Source organism: Acomys minous (assembly GCF_964271855.1).
Source record: "Acomys minous genome assembly, chromosome: 4".
Lineage (NCBI taxonomy): Eukaryota > Metazoa > Chordata > Mammalia > Rodentia > Muridae > Acomys > Acomys minous.
Window position 1 is genome coordinate 77,277,022 of NC_140486.1, and position 13,115 is coordinate 77,290,136.

The 13,115-nt window shown below is 43.3% G+C and overlaps 1 protein-coding gene across 4 annotated transcripts; it reads left to right on the plus strand.

Moving 5' to 3' along the window:
* The first annotated feature begins 573 nt into the window (after positions 1-573).
* NABP1 (nucleic acid binding protein 1) lies at positions 574-9,523 on the plus strand. 4 transcript variants are annotated; one of them, XM_084779775.1, is made up of 6 exons: positions 574-707; positions 1,385-1,523; positions 4,597-4,668; positions 6,097-6,172; positions 6,714-6,765; positions 7,858-9,523. In XM_084779775.1, exons 3-6 carry the CDS (start codon positions 4,607-4,609, stop codon positions 8,025-8,027), a joined length of 360 nt encoding a protein of 119 aa, XP_084635901.1. In that variant the 5' UTR covers positions 574-707; positions 1,385-1,523; positions 4,597-4,606; the 3' UTR covers positions 8,028-9,523. The 4 variants fall into 4 exon arrangements, with proteins under 4 accessions (XP_084635901.1, XP_084635903.1, XP_084635900.1 ...); XM_084779777.1 differs by having other exon boundaries at positions 593-639; XM_084779774.1 differs by having other exon boundaries at positions 598-1,165.
* Positions 9,524-13,115: the final 3,592 nt, after the last annotated feature.

Here is a 13,115-nt window from a genome sequence, read left to right on the forward strand (position 1 = left end):
TATTATCAACATAAAAAAGCGGTTTGCAAGTTGCTTGAGGAATTTTAAGAGACGACCTCGTGTTTCTGGATTCCAGTTTAAACACGGCCGAAGTATTAAAGTTCCACGTGGATGGAACTCCCTTCCGCCTGGCTGTCTCGCACGCCGTCACCACTTCGGCCTCTCTCTCTCCCTCCTTGACCCGGCTCGACCACTCCTCCCGAGCCCTGCTCCTTCTCAACTGCACACTTGTTTTACCCGCGGGGTCCGGGGCACCGGCGCTCCACGTGATCGCGGAGCTAAAGGGCAGCGGCTGCCGCACAGAAGAAGGCTCCAGAGGAACTAGGCAAGGAAGCCCGAGCTCCTCTGAGCTGCAAAAGACCCAGCCCTTGAGGAACCCGGAAGACGTGGCGCGACCGGAGAGAGGAGGGTGTGGCCGAGAGCCGATTGGACGGCCAGGGGGCGGGGCTTGCGCTGACAGCCCGGGAGGAGGTAGAGCGGCTGCGCCGGGCTGTGGCTCTGGGGTCCGCCCCGGAGGCGTGCTCGTGGGCGTGGTGACGTCGCGTGACGCCACAAGGGGCGGGGCGGGGCGCGGTTTAGTAGAGCCGGCTTGAGAGCGCGTTCGCCAGTTGCTGCCTGGGACGCGGGGCTGCGCGGTCGGTGTGCTGCGTTGCTGTTTTGCGGTCGCGGTCCCTTCCCGGAGCCTGGGACTGAGGGGGCGCGCGCGTGTGCGTGTGTTGTGTGAGGGACAGCGGGGCTCGGGCAGGGCCGTCCCCTGCTGTCTTTTCCCATAGCCGAGGCGGCAGTCCGCACGCTCGTTTGCTCGCCGCCCACTTGGGAGCGGGCTGGGTGTGCGGAGTGCGTCGTCTTTTTTTGATTTTGGAACTTGAGAGTCTTTTTTTTCGTTTTCCTTTCCTTTTTTTTTTTCCTTTTTCTTTTTTGGCTGGGTGACTCTAGGGCTGGTTTCCCTGGCCCCTGAATAACTGCTTCCTGACCCCGGTCGCCTGCCCCGCCCCAGGTTGCCCCCCGGCTCTGCCCCTGGGTCCGGAGGGTGGGAAGCCTTGCCTAGCGCAGCGTAGCCTCACCTGCCTCAGTATGCACGGGGTCAGCGACCCTCCTCTTTTTATAAAAGACATTAAGGCCGGACTGAAAAACTTAAATGTCGTCTTTATTGTCCTGGAGATAGGTAAGTGGGGTCCGCAGCCCGCCCCACACCCTCGAGCGCTCGGACCTCTTCCCCGCCCGCGCCCCCACGTGCTCCCAGCCGCCCCAGCCGAGACTCCTACCCCCGGAAAGTAGTCAGTCTTGTAAGGTGCCGGAGGAGGGTGAGACAGCTGTCCTGAATGGACTCGTTATCTAACACAGCCTTTCCCTCCCACCCCCTTTGATTTTTAAATCTTCACAGGACGCGTGACCAAAACCAAAGACGGCCATGAAGTGAGATCCTGCAAAGTAGCTGATAAAACGGGAAGCATCACTATTTCTGTGTGGGATGAGATCGGAGGGCTCATACAGACAGGGGATATTATTCGGTTGACCAGAGGGTAGGTGTGCATAAATTGGGGTAGATGTGGGGTTGGCTGACTTGTGGGGCGGTACCAAGTTCTGAGGTTGCCTGGCTCTTGCGTGGCCACGTCAAGAAGTTGTGACCTGTTTTAGTGGTCAGCATTGGCAAGAGCTCACACTGTTCACAGCTAAGTGTTTTAGGCAGGGAATTCACTTCTTCCTTCCAATTTTAAAAGTTAATTTTATTTTTTTAAAATACTGAATGGGAGTCAGTGAGCTTTTTTAGAAGGGTGATAAAGACCAGTTTACCTTTTTGCTGTTGTTTTTCCAGACAGGCTTTCTCGGTGCAACCCTGGCTATCCTCAGACTCACAGAGCTTGAGGACCTCCCCAGCACTGGGATTAAAGGCATTGATTGGGCCATTACCTTTTTTTGTTTTTTGTTTGTTTTGTTTTGTTTTTTGAGAGAGTTTCTCTGTGTAGTCTTGGCTGTCCTGGACTCCCTTTGTAGACCAGGCTGGCCTCGAACTCACAGCGATCCGCCTGCCTCTGCCTCCCCAGTGCTGGGATTAAAGGTGTGCGCCACCACGCCCGGCTGCCATTACCTTTTTAAGCAGTCCATGTATTCGGTATAATATGTTCCACCTCCTCCCCTTTTGAGTACCTTGAAATCCCATCAATACTTTATTTGTTCTCATCATTTGAGTAACTGGGAAATTTAGCTCTGTTTTCATTTTGGAAACAGTGTCTCCTGTATTCCAGTCTTCCCCTCCCACCCCCACACGCGGGGCCTGGGGGTGGGGGTGGTTCTCTGTGTAGCCTTGTCTATCCTGGACTCTAGATCAGGCTGGCCTCGAACTCACAATAGATCCACCCAGAAGACCGACCTTGTATTTCTGATCTTCCTAACTCCGCTCCCCAGGCGGTGGGATTACAGGTGTGTACCCAGATGTCCTGGGGAGTGAACCGTAGGCCTGCTGCGGCAAGGCAAGCATTCTGCTGTCTGATCTACAGCCCCAGCTTGAATTTACCATTTTCTGTGGCCACATTTGTACTCAGAAAAGATGAAGACAGTACCTGGAATTCTTGAAAACGATTTCCTCTGTAAGATCAGTATTTCACAAAAACCAAAATACTACACAGGAAGTGGCAGAAAGGCAGCTTTGATCCACTCAGAACTTGTAGTTGTCAGATTTTTTTTTCATAGACTTTTGAAATTTTTACCAAATATTAGTCTTAAGAAAATTCTAGGAAAGAATCTTAAAAATAGAATATGGAAGCTTCTGTGATAATTGTATTGGTAACTACCAGAAAAATAAGTTGGCAGTTGATGTTGGGCTCAAAGAATCTTGGAGAAGTATTAGTTGTCTGGGCAGGAGCTCTTCGATGCTATCTTACAGGCCTTACAACGTTTTCAGGAAGTGAGGTAAAGATCATCAAAGCAGGAAGTAAGAGTCAGGACTTAGACATTTTATTCTCATACACTGAGTCATTGTGACGCTAAACTACATCCTCTTAACTTCCATGTCTTTAAGTTCCACGAAAGACAATCTTTTCTTGTGGAGGGTGTGCTAAGGACTAGAGCAACCACAATAGTAGCAGCAGCAGCAGGAACAATATATGCTTTAAGCCGTGAAGTTAACTTGGTAGTTGTACAAAAGAACATTGAAAAACCAAGAGTTTGGTCTGGTTCTGCTAAGGTGACTAGTTTGTTTTCCTTAGCTTTAATGATGTCATCCACACTTAAAAAACTGTTGATGTAAACACTTAGTTCCATTATGTTGCTATTAGAAATCGCAGGGTTTGGGAAGGCCAGCAGGGCAAGAGGAAGATTAATGGTCTGTGTTTTTAGCTCCTTGATAAAGTTATGCCAGACTTTGATGAGCTTGGGAACTGTGTCTGCTGAAGTAGACACAAAACTGTTATAGCTTAGCCAGGTATGGTAGTGCCTCTGGGAGGCAGAGGCAGGCAGATCTCTGTGAGTTTGAGGCTAGCCTGGTCTACAAAGGGAGTCCAGGATAGCCAAGGCTACACAGAGAAACCTTGTCCTCGAAAAACCAAAAAACCAAACCAAAGCAAAAACCTGTTAATGTCTCCCATGGCCTGTCAGTGAGTATAAAAGAAAATACTAGTGTGTTGACTTTAGCTTGTGCCTGAAATACAATTCAGAGATTTCAGTTCCTGGTATTAGAATCTCCTTTATAAGATACACTTTTGATTGTTCCCTTGAGCGGGTCTTCCTTTCCTCCTCGCCTCCTTAACCAAGCTGCACACAGGTGTTGATACCCTTCTCAGTCTTCAGAGTGCGGAAGACATGTTCTTTCCTCTAACTGCAGTGGAGAGAATTTTACAGATGTTTCTTTTGTTGGCATTGTCTGTGTTTTGAAGTAATTTCAGTCCAACAGTACATTGAGAACATGTAACTTTTTTTTGAAAAATGATTTGGAGGACTTTGCCAATCAAACCTATTCTTCACTGGAAAAAAAACAAGTTCCTCCTTTGTTAAGTACTGATCTGCCACATCATTTAGGAACAGCAGTGTACACTTTACCAGAACACACTTCTGTCCACTCCGTTCTCCTTCTTGAGGCTGGCCTCAAATTTGAATTCTTTCTCTTTCAGCCCTCTCGGTGCTGGGATTCAAAATGTGTCACTGTGCCTGGTCAAGTTTTTCTCAGCTAGCCATGGGGCCTATGCCTGACGTTCCAGTTCCTCCTGAGGCTGAGGCAGGAAGGTAGCTAGGTGGAGGGCTACAGAGCAAGTTCAAGACCAACCTGGGCAACTTAGGGAGATAATTAAAAATAAGGTTTGAAAACAAGTTCTAGGGGCATAGCTTCGTGGCAGAGTGTTTGCCTAGTATGCTCAAGGCCCACGTGCAGTCTCCAGCAGTGCTCAAGTTGTTTTTTTTTTCTAGAGTTGTAATTTAGACAATTATGTCCTAATGTGGCAATAAAACATTCTGTGTTTAATGTCTTATTAGAGTTACACTCACTCTATTTGATTTGGTGTGGTGCAAGACAGGGCTTGATTTCCACTTCTCCCCAGTATAAAAAATACATTGAAACATTAAGAACTGTGCATTCTTCTGAAACCTAACTTATTTTCCCTCTAGGTATGCATCAATGTGGAAAGGATGCCTGACACTTTATACTGGAAGAGGTGGCGAACTTCAAAAGATTGGGGAGTAAGTATTACATTACATTTCATATAATTAAATTTCAAATCATGGTTACGGAATAATTGGTAAGTAGAAACTATAAACCACTTACTTGGCCTTTGGAAATGGCTTCGTGCTGTAGTAGGTAACTGGTTTAAACACTGTCACTTTTGTTACCTGTGGCTGAGAAGGTGACCTGAGCGTTAGGCCAGGCCCTTTCTGTAGCTTTGGAAACGTGTCTTTCAGGTGTCATTTGAAGTACAACCTCTCTTAATTTGCTGAAGTAGAAGTTAGACATGGGTTTCATTGTCTCCATGTGGGTGGATTTGTATTCGAGCTAATTGCGCTTAGAGCAGTGGGAGTGAAGCGCTTTGTTTGTCCTAGTGCAGGTGCGGTGCAAGCGGCCACAGTGGGAGTCTACACACCGCCCTCTGGTGTGAGTTCCACACTTAAGTGCGGGCACATGCGGGAGTGTAAAGGTGCTTTAGTCTCTATGCCTTGCTGTCTGGCTTTCATCCATAATGTACTATACGTAATGAGCCAAACTGCTAGGCCATTTTGGTGGCTGGTGGTTAGATACCTCTTAGTACCCATCAGACTGGAGTGTATTTAAGAGGAGAGGTCCCTAAAAGAGAGGGAGCTCACACTGAAGGTGAAGGAGAAGAAGTGCAGTCTGCTGGAACATCAGAATCTTGATTCCCCAGCAAGCATATAGTTGGGCTTCCTGTGGACTCTTCAGAGTGTGTCTTATGAAAGGGCTTTGGGCCAGGATTACAGGATTAGCTAGACAGTCATGGATGCTGAAACAGTGGAGGTCAGCTAGGTGAAGATTCACAGGAAGTCACGCATTTCCTCATGGTGGTTCTTTGTCAGGATCAATTTAAGAATTTTCCCAAACAGCCAGCCGGTGGCGCACGCCTTTAATCCCAGCACTTGGGAAGCAGAGGCAGGTGGATCGTTGTGAGTTCCAGGCCAGCCTGGTCTACAAAGAGTCCAGGATAGTCAAGGCTACACAGAGAAACCCTGTCTTGGGGGGGGGGGGGGGGGAGAGGGAGAGAGATTTTGCCAAACAGAATCTAGTTCTTTTTAGAGTTGAAGAGCTAAGAAAGTGCTTCTGTGCGAACAGGGTACCAGGTTGTGTTGTCAGCTTACAAGACGCCCTAAGTGAAGTGGTGGCTTGCTAGCTCGTTGTCTTAATCATTGAGGATCTATTATTCCCCATTGATGACTATCTTTGCAGATTCACAGTGATTTGGGCAAAAAGAGGAATTTGATAAGAGAATCAAGTAGTTTGGTGCTATCTGGGATGTAGTTATTTGGGAGATTTTTATTACAAATAAATTATATTAGTTAACATGCTACTGTTAAGGTTTGACACCTAAGGTTTTCATTCTTGTAAGTTAAGGAGGTTATACAAAAAAAATTTCAAAAATCATGTCCTTTATTTTCTTTCAGATTTTGTATGGTGTATTCAGAATTGCCAAATTTCAGTGAGCCAAATCCAGATTATAGAGGACAGCAGAACAAAGGGGTAATTAATGCAAATATATGGCGTGCTTTGATGAGTGGGTTGACTTCCTAGTGTAATTCTGTCAGCAGGCTAAGCCTGTTATGTCCAGAGTGTAATGAAAAGAATTATAAAGTGATCTTGAGGACTGGGGATATAGCTCGGCTGCTAGACTACTTGCCTAGCATTCAAGCCCTAGGGTCAGCCTTGAGACATGGTGCACGTCTGAAGTCCTATTCTTCCGGAGATGGAAACAGGAGGATTAGAAGTTCAAAGCCTTCCTTGGCTATATAGTGAGTGTGAGGTCAGCCTGAAATACATGAGACCCTATCTCAAAACAAAATACAACCTTTAAAGTAGGCTGTATTATGGAGGCTTTGTGACACTGTGGCCATGTGTGCTGTGTAGTACTTGGCAGAGTGAAGAAATACCAGGCAGTATTGGATGTAACAAAATCAGTAAGAGGCTTGGGAAAGACTTCTGAAATACTGTTAAAAGTCATCTTAAAACCCTTGTTTTAAAAAAAATTGTTTTATTTTATAAATGTGCTACTTTTGTCTTTTAGCTACAAAGTGAACAAAAGGATAAAATAAGCACCACTTCATTTGGGCCAGTGGGTAAGAATTCTTCAATATTTGTGATGACATGTTGACATTATGGGAATTATGGCAAATGTAAAGAAAAAAATGTCTTTAGGCGTAATTTAGTGTTAAAGGGGAACTCCCAGTAAACATGGACACCCAAATAAATGATATTTGTGGAAAGAAGATACTCATCCATGCCAATGTATTGAGCTGTCCTGGACTTGCTTTGTAGACCAGGCTGGCCTCGAACTCAGACATCCAGCTGCCTCTGCCTCCCAAGTGCTGGGATTAAAGGCCTGCCCAGCTGAGCCCATTCTTCTTTAAACACATAATGGGACCCCATTATGCTGAACATCTGTTACTAAGAACACTAATTTTTATGACTCTGATGAGATCTTTTATTTTTCTATTTTTACAAATGTCTGTGATGCAGTAGTTATTTATAATATATGCAGAATTAGTGGTTGTTTGGCACCCTGGAAATGTATCCAGACAAATGGTGCTGTAGAGTAGCAGTCAGCAAATACCTTAACATTCCACATGCTCGTAGCTGCCTTTTTATGGCAGCAGCCTGTCTTCCTCAGACCTCTCACTAAGGTCTTGGAGCTCTATAAGGTCTTTTGTCTTTACCTAACCTAGGATATGTCTTTTGAGATGCATCTTTCTGTGATTGAGTTGATTAGGGTAGCTGAAGGCTTATTTGACCAACTCAACACTGGAAAACTTATCTGGCAATAGTTTGCTTACATTGAAACAGTAATTGTCTTTGAGGCCAACACCAGCATTTGGATACAGAGCTGAACACCAGTACTCAAACATTTCTCTGCCCTTTTTTTCTTGCAGTATGGGCGAGTAATGTTTTTGTTTGTTTTTATATTCTATTCCTAATCTTACTGCTCAAGCTGCTTTTCCTCTATTTTCATTCAGTATCACGTAATGTATTCATTAATACACTTGCAGAGCCCCAGAGCACACATCCTTTTTATTATAGAATAAAAGTGCGTGTTTTCTATGGTATTTATAAGCATTCACAATGTGTGTAGGAGCTTTTAAGTGATTGTGTTTCTATAGCATAATATAGACCATTTCTGAAGATGGTGATAATTCTTTGTCTTCTTGTCTTAGGAAATGGCGTTCAGACTGGGCCTGAATCAAGGGGATATCATCCTCCATATGCTGGTAGAAGCAATGGCCGGGCACCCATCACTCCACAGCCACCAGGAGCACCTAGTAGTCAAACAGTCATGACCACAATAAGCAATGCCAGGGATCCGAGGAGAGCCTTTAAAAGATGACCTAAGCCAAAGAGAGACATGTGTAGTTTTTAAACTACATGCCCTACTTGAACACTTAGTGCACTTTTATTATTGTTAACTGTGAAAGTTTGTCTCTTACGGGTTTCCGCTTACATTTTTGGTTTGTTTTATAAAGAGTGGTTGGTTTTTACTGAAAAAAACTGTTATGCTGCTCAGTTACATCCTATTGAAGAATAGGAACTCTGAAAGCAGGAACATTTATTTTTAGAGCAAGAACTTACTGGGTATCACTTGAAAACCTGTCCCTGTTTCAAGGGTGAATTAAGACACCAGCTTTATATATAGCCTCCGTGAGTCTGTCTTCTGCATAAGCTTTGTAATGTTTGTCATGATGTTTAATGGAAAATGTTCTTTTGTCTTAAACTTGGATATTGCCAACTGAAGCAATAACCACCAAGCCAGAAGCTTGGTCAGTGCTGACAGTGTTTGTGAGTGTGTGTGACCCAGGAGTGACTAGACTTCTAGACTGCCTGCCTGCCCTTAAGATTTTCCAAGGAAGGGTCATCCTAAATTCTTGTTTAATTACCAGACAACCAGATTCTTCATCAGAATTATGGAATAAAATATATGGTACAGCAAGTAATTTTTTTGTTGTTGTTGCAAACATTGAAGATTACACTGAAGAAAAATGTACAGTCGAGTCCTTGAAGCTACCATGTTAAATATTGAATTGTAAGTGGAGGGATTGGGGAGGGGATCGAACAGTGATCTCATTACTATTAGTTGCTGTACTGTGTGGCCCTGGCCGGGTTGGATTTGGCGTGCAGAGCGGCTGGGTCTCTGGACTATAGCACTGCCTGCCTCTGTCCTAGGTGCTGGGGTTAAAGTTGCGTACCACCACACCAGACTGATCTGATTATTTTTTAAAATACTCATGGTAGATCAATACTATAGTAAATGTGATTCAAATTGAATTCTTAGAGCCACGTGACTACCTGTTACACGTAGTCAGAAGTAAAAATGCTAGGGCAGGTTCTCTCTTCAAGGGTGTGTGTGTGTGTGTATTTTAGAGTTTGTGAACACAATTCACAGAGACTTATTAGCAAGAGTTCATGGCTCAGAAGCAATTGTACCTCTGTAATGCTAAGGTGTGGTTTGTGTGTACTGGTATGTCCCTTCAGGGTACAGTGTGTAACTGGTAACTCCTTTTCATCGTCCCTCACTGTCTCTCCTTACATACCATCTCTTGAGTAAAACTTGCTCTAATGATGACACGTTGCCCACTTTTACTCTTTTAGTAAACATGGAGAGCCCAGTCCATTTTACTGAGGTTGTACTATTTCAGCCTGTTTGTTCCCTAGCTCTATACCTGTCGTTTCTCCTTGCCTCAGATTATGAAATAAGTCTCCTTTCAAATTCTATAGCGTTTAAATATAATTTGTGCCAGATTTTGTTCTGATTCAGGTTACCTGGTTTTCAGTATGCACTGTATTGAGCTCTGTGTGGAGATTATTAAAGCATTTTGAGACCTCGCATTGCAAGGAATTTACTTATGGTTTATAGGTACAGGCTTTGATATTATAAAAATTTTGTCATTTCTTCACATATTAATAATTATGGCAATTTTGGCTTTGTGATTTATGATTTTTTATTTACATTTCTGAATGCTTCAAAAAATTACTTAAGCGTTACAACAGGTAGTGTGATTACAGATGTTTTGAATAAAGATAAATTATAAACTGATGTCAACTCTAAGAGGTAGGAGCAACTGTATTTTAACTTGTGGGAGGATATGGTTTTATAAGTGATTCTAAAGGAAGAATATGCACTTTGACAGAGCTAAGTATGATGAGCTGTGGATTGGTGGCCCTCCAGTTCTGACTTTGTTTTCTTCTCATCTATGATGCTAGGCAAGTTCTGATTCAGCAAACAGCAAAGCAGTATAATGCTTTGTGGAGTTAGGACTCTGACGTAGGCAGTTACAATAACTTGGTAAATGAGCAGTCGAATCTTGTGGTCTGAACTTTGAGATACTGGTATTGGATAGAAATGGCCTAAGAATTTACTTACAACTGATATTTGTCTCAGTAATTTAACCTGTTCTCTTGCTTGACTTATTAACAAGTTTCTTTTTTCTTAAGGGAAACTTCCAAAACCAAAGCAAAGTGAAATCCAAACAGTAACGAATAATTGCCTTCCCAGTCTGCTTGGATACCACTCGTCAAGAAGTTATGGAAGAAGTGTCACTCTTTCTTCGCTCCGGTGCCTTCAGCTATCAACGTTGACAAATTTCAACAAGACCCAATGAAACAAAAGCCATGTAGTATAGAAATGCACTTCTAGGATTGGGTCCCCAGTGCTGTTTGTAGGCACAGTTCTGGAGTGGAGCAAACACATACGCTCAGACCAGTTTGTCCCTTTTCTCTCTCCAGCTTTAGAGGGAGTTGTCACAGGATAGAAAATGAAAGATGAAGTCCAGATGGCTAAAGGCTGAAGTTCACCTCACACAGCGTTTAAATACCAGGCTTTCTTATTCTGTTCCAACCCTCCCTGTTTTGCCTTTTGTCCATAGTCTTAGGAACTTTGTGTTAAAATCTGAAGAGTGATTAATTTTTAAAGCATAGTTGAAGGTTAACCAGCCCTTCTTAAAAAACTGGGATTATATACTGAGTGTTGTAGCCCAGTGAGGTGAAGGAGCTCCACAGCTGCTAGTTTCTCTTTACAGAGGGGGTCATTAGCATAATGGCCGGCTGCTTGAAGCCATTTTAGCGTGTGTGTCTGTGTGTGTGTGTGTGTGTGACTGACTCCTTGCGTTCTAATGATTACTGAAAAGCACTGGAAGCAGCAGAACACGTTCCCAAACAGGCAGGTGCCACATTCTAACCTGAGATCCCTTGCCTCCCTCGGTACTTAAAGCCTGACTTTTACCTCTGTCTCTTACCTGGTGGAAGTCTGACCATTTTCAGTAGGCAAGGGTCATAAGGCTGCAGTCGTTTTCTAGCACAGTGGTGGCGCAGGGGCCATCATGAGATTCTTGTGTGGCACACAAGACATTGATTACAAGTGGGAGGGATTAAGCTGCCCCACCTTGCATGAAGTAGTTTTAATGATTAACACTCCAGGCATGCTTCTGCTGACATCCAATTGTGACCTTTGAAAACAATGCCATCACTGGTGTATTACACCCCAAGGAAGAAGCTAGAAAATTATTCACTAGGGACATTTAAGTTCTCTTGATGCCTCGAAGCTTGCTTTATTGGGAAAGAATTTGGGTCTGAAGGCTATAGGCAGGTCTCTGAATGAATAAAGACTTGATATTTCTGAAAGTGCAAACCACAAACCTAAAATTAAGTCCATTAAGTTACTAATAAGCATTTTTCCACACAAACATTAAGCCTCAAAATACTACCAAGAACTACCTTTTACCTTTATGAGCTGTTGTGTGTAGTAAGATGTAACATTTTCAACCAGTAGGTGTCTAAGCCATTTGAAGTAGACAGCCCAAAATTTTATGGTGTGCCCCAAGTGTTGAGATAGGTAAGGCTTTGGTCTTCATCTGTGGCAGCTTCTGTAGATTTATTGACACACTGAAAGGCTATAGGCATGTTTTTAAAAGCTTACCATTTCCAGCTAGAAATTAAAGATTCTATGTCTTTTAAAATTAACTAATTCACATCTGGACCTAAGCTAGGCTACCTTTCTTGTTCACAAACTACAGAGTAACCGTGAACATGTTCAGAAAAACTGGTTTTAGGTCACATACCTGAGTTTTCAGAAGTGTGGATTGCCCTTCTGCAAGGGAACTTAGGTCAAGCATGTGCATCAAGCACACGAGACCACTGTCTACTGCCCTTACTATATCCCACAATGAGATAGCTATTTTGGAATTGTGTGTGGGGTTTTTTTGTTGTTCCATTTCTGTAAATCTAGAACATACTAAATTGTATTGAGCAGGAAGTTGTATTTAGAAGAGTGTTTCTCTGAAGCACAGAATTACTGGCTGAGGCAGGAGTCTCTGAGTAGAGATAATTAGGCCCTCTACATAGGAATGCTGGAAACTTGAATTAGGTTCAAATAGAATCACCCAAGTTATGGCAAAGCTGAGATCAGATCTCTTGAGAGGAGATCTTACTGTGGCCCAGCTGGCCCACAACTGCCCGACCTGACATCAGACCTCTACAGGGGAATTGCATGGCTTAACTGACCTATATATCCAGTTAAAACCTTTTCTACCCTGACTCTTAGGTTAACAAATTACATTTTGAGGCTTAGCTCAGGTAGTAGAACTGTCTTCATATTCTTTGTCATTCAGCTCAATATGAACAAATAAATGACAAGTTTAAAGGTAGGGTTGGTGGCATTGACGTCACTGGGGGTTCCCAGGGCACACATCTCCATCTTCTCAGTCCTGTTTTAAGGACAGCTCTCACAGGAGTTTGAAATATTTAGCCCAAATACTTAAGATTTCTGATTAATTTCTGGGCTACTTGAACAAAAGTTGTCAGCACTAGAGCCATCTACTGGTAACTACTGTGTAGTTCCTGTGGAGGAATCTGGTTTATGTTAAGGTGGAGAAGGATAATGATTTTTACTGATTTATGTAGGAAATAGATGACATTAAGAAGTGAACATAGGAAATGGGAGGAAAATCCCCTTATTTGAGCAGGTCAAATACTGTGATGCCTCAAAGGATACAGAAGAAATGACTGCCAAGATTTTAAAATTCGTTTCACCTGCATGTTTAGGTGTGTACCATATGTGTGCCTAGTGCCTTTGGGAGACAGAGGAGGGCACCACATCTCCTGGAATCTAAGAGATGGTTATGAGCTGCCATTTGGGTGCTGGAAATTGAACCCAGGGTTTTTTGTTTTGTTTTCGTAAGAGTAACAAGTGCTCTTAACATTGAGCCTTGTCCAGCTTGTACAGTCAAGTTTTAGATTCATGTTTGTCAGGATTAGTGAAAACTCACTAAAAATGGTTTGTTGGTGAAAATGAAATAGAGCATGAAGTCGCTCTTAGGAACTATTTGACTATTTAGTGGTATTTCATGCCAAATGACTGATACTATTTTTGTAGTTATATGAATTTTGCATATCAGAATGAAAACATGGTTTTGAGCTGAAGAGA

What these genes read in the sequence shown, in the direction of transcription:
- NABP1 (XM_084779774.1), top strand. Translation starts at nt 1,075, where the DNA reads ATGCACGGGGTCAGCGACCCTCCTCTTTTTATAAAAGACATTAAGGCC. An exon ending in CTTTATTGTCCTGGAGATAG is followed by an intron (nt 1,166 to 1,384) that starts GTAAGTGGGGTC and finishes AAATCTTCACAG; the next exon opens with GACGCGTGACCAAAACCAAA. An exon ending in CACTTCATTTGGGCCAGTGG is followed by an intron (nt 6,766 to 7,857) that starts GTAAGAATTCTT and finishes TTCTTGTCTTAG; the next exon opens with GAAATGGCGTTCAGACTGGG.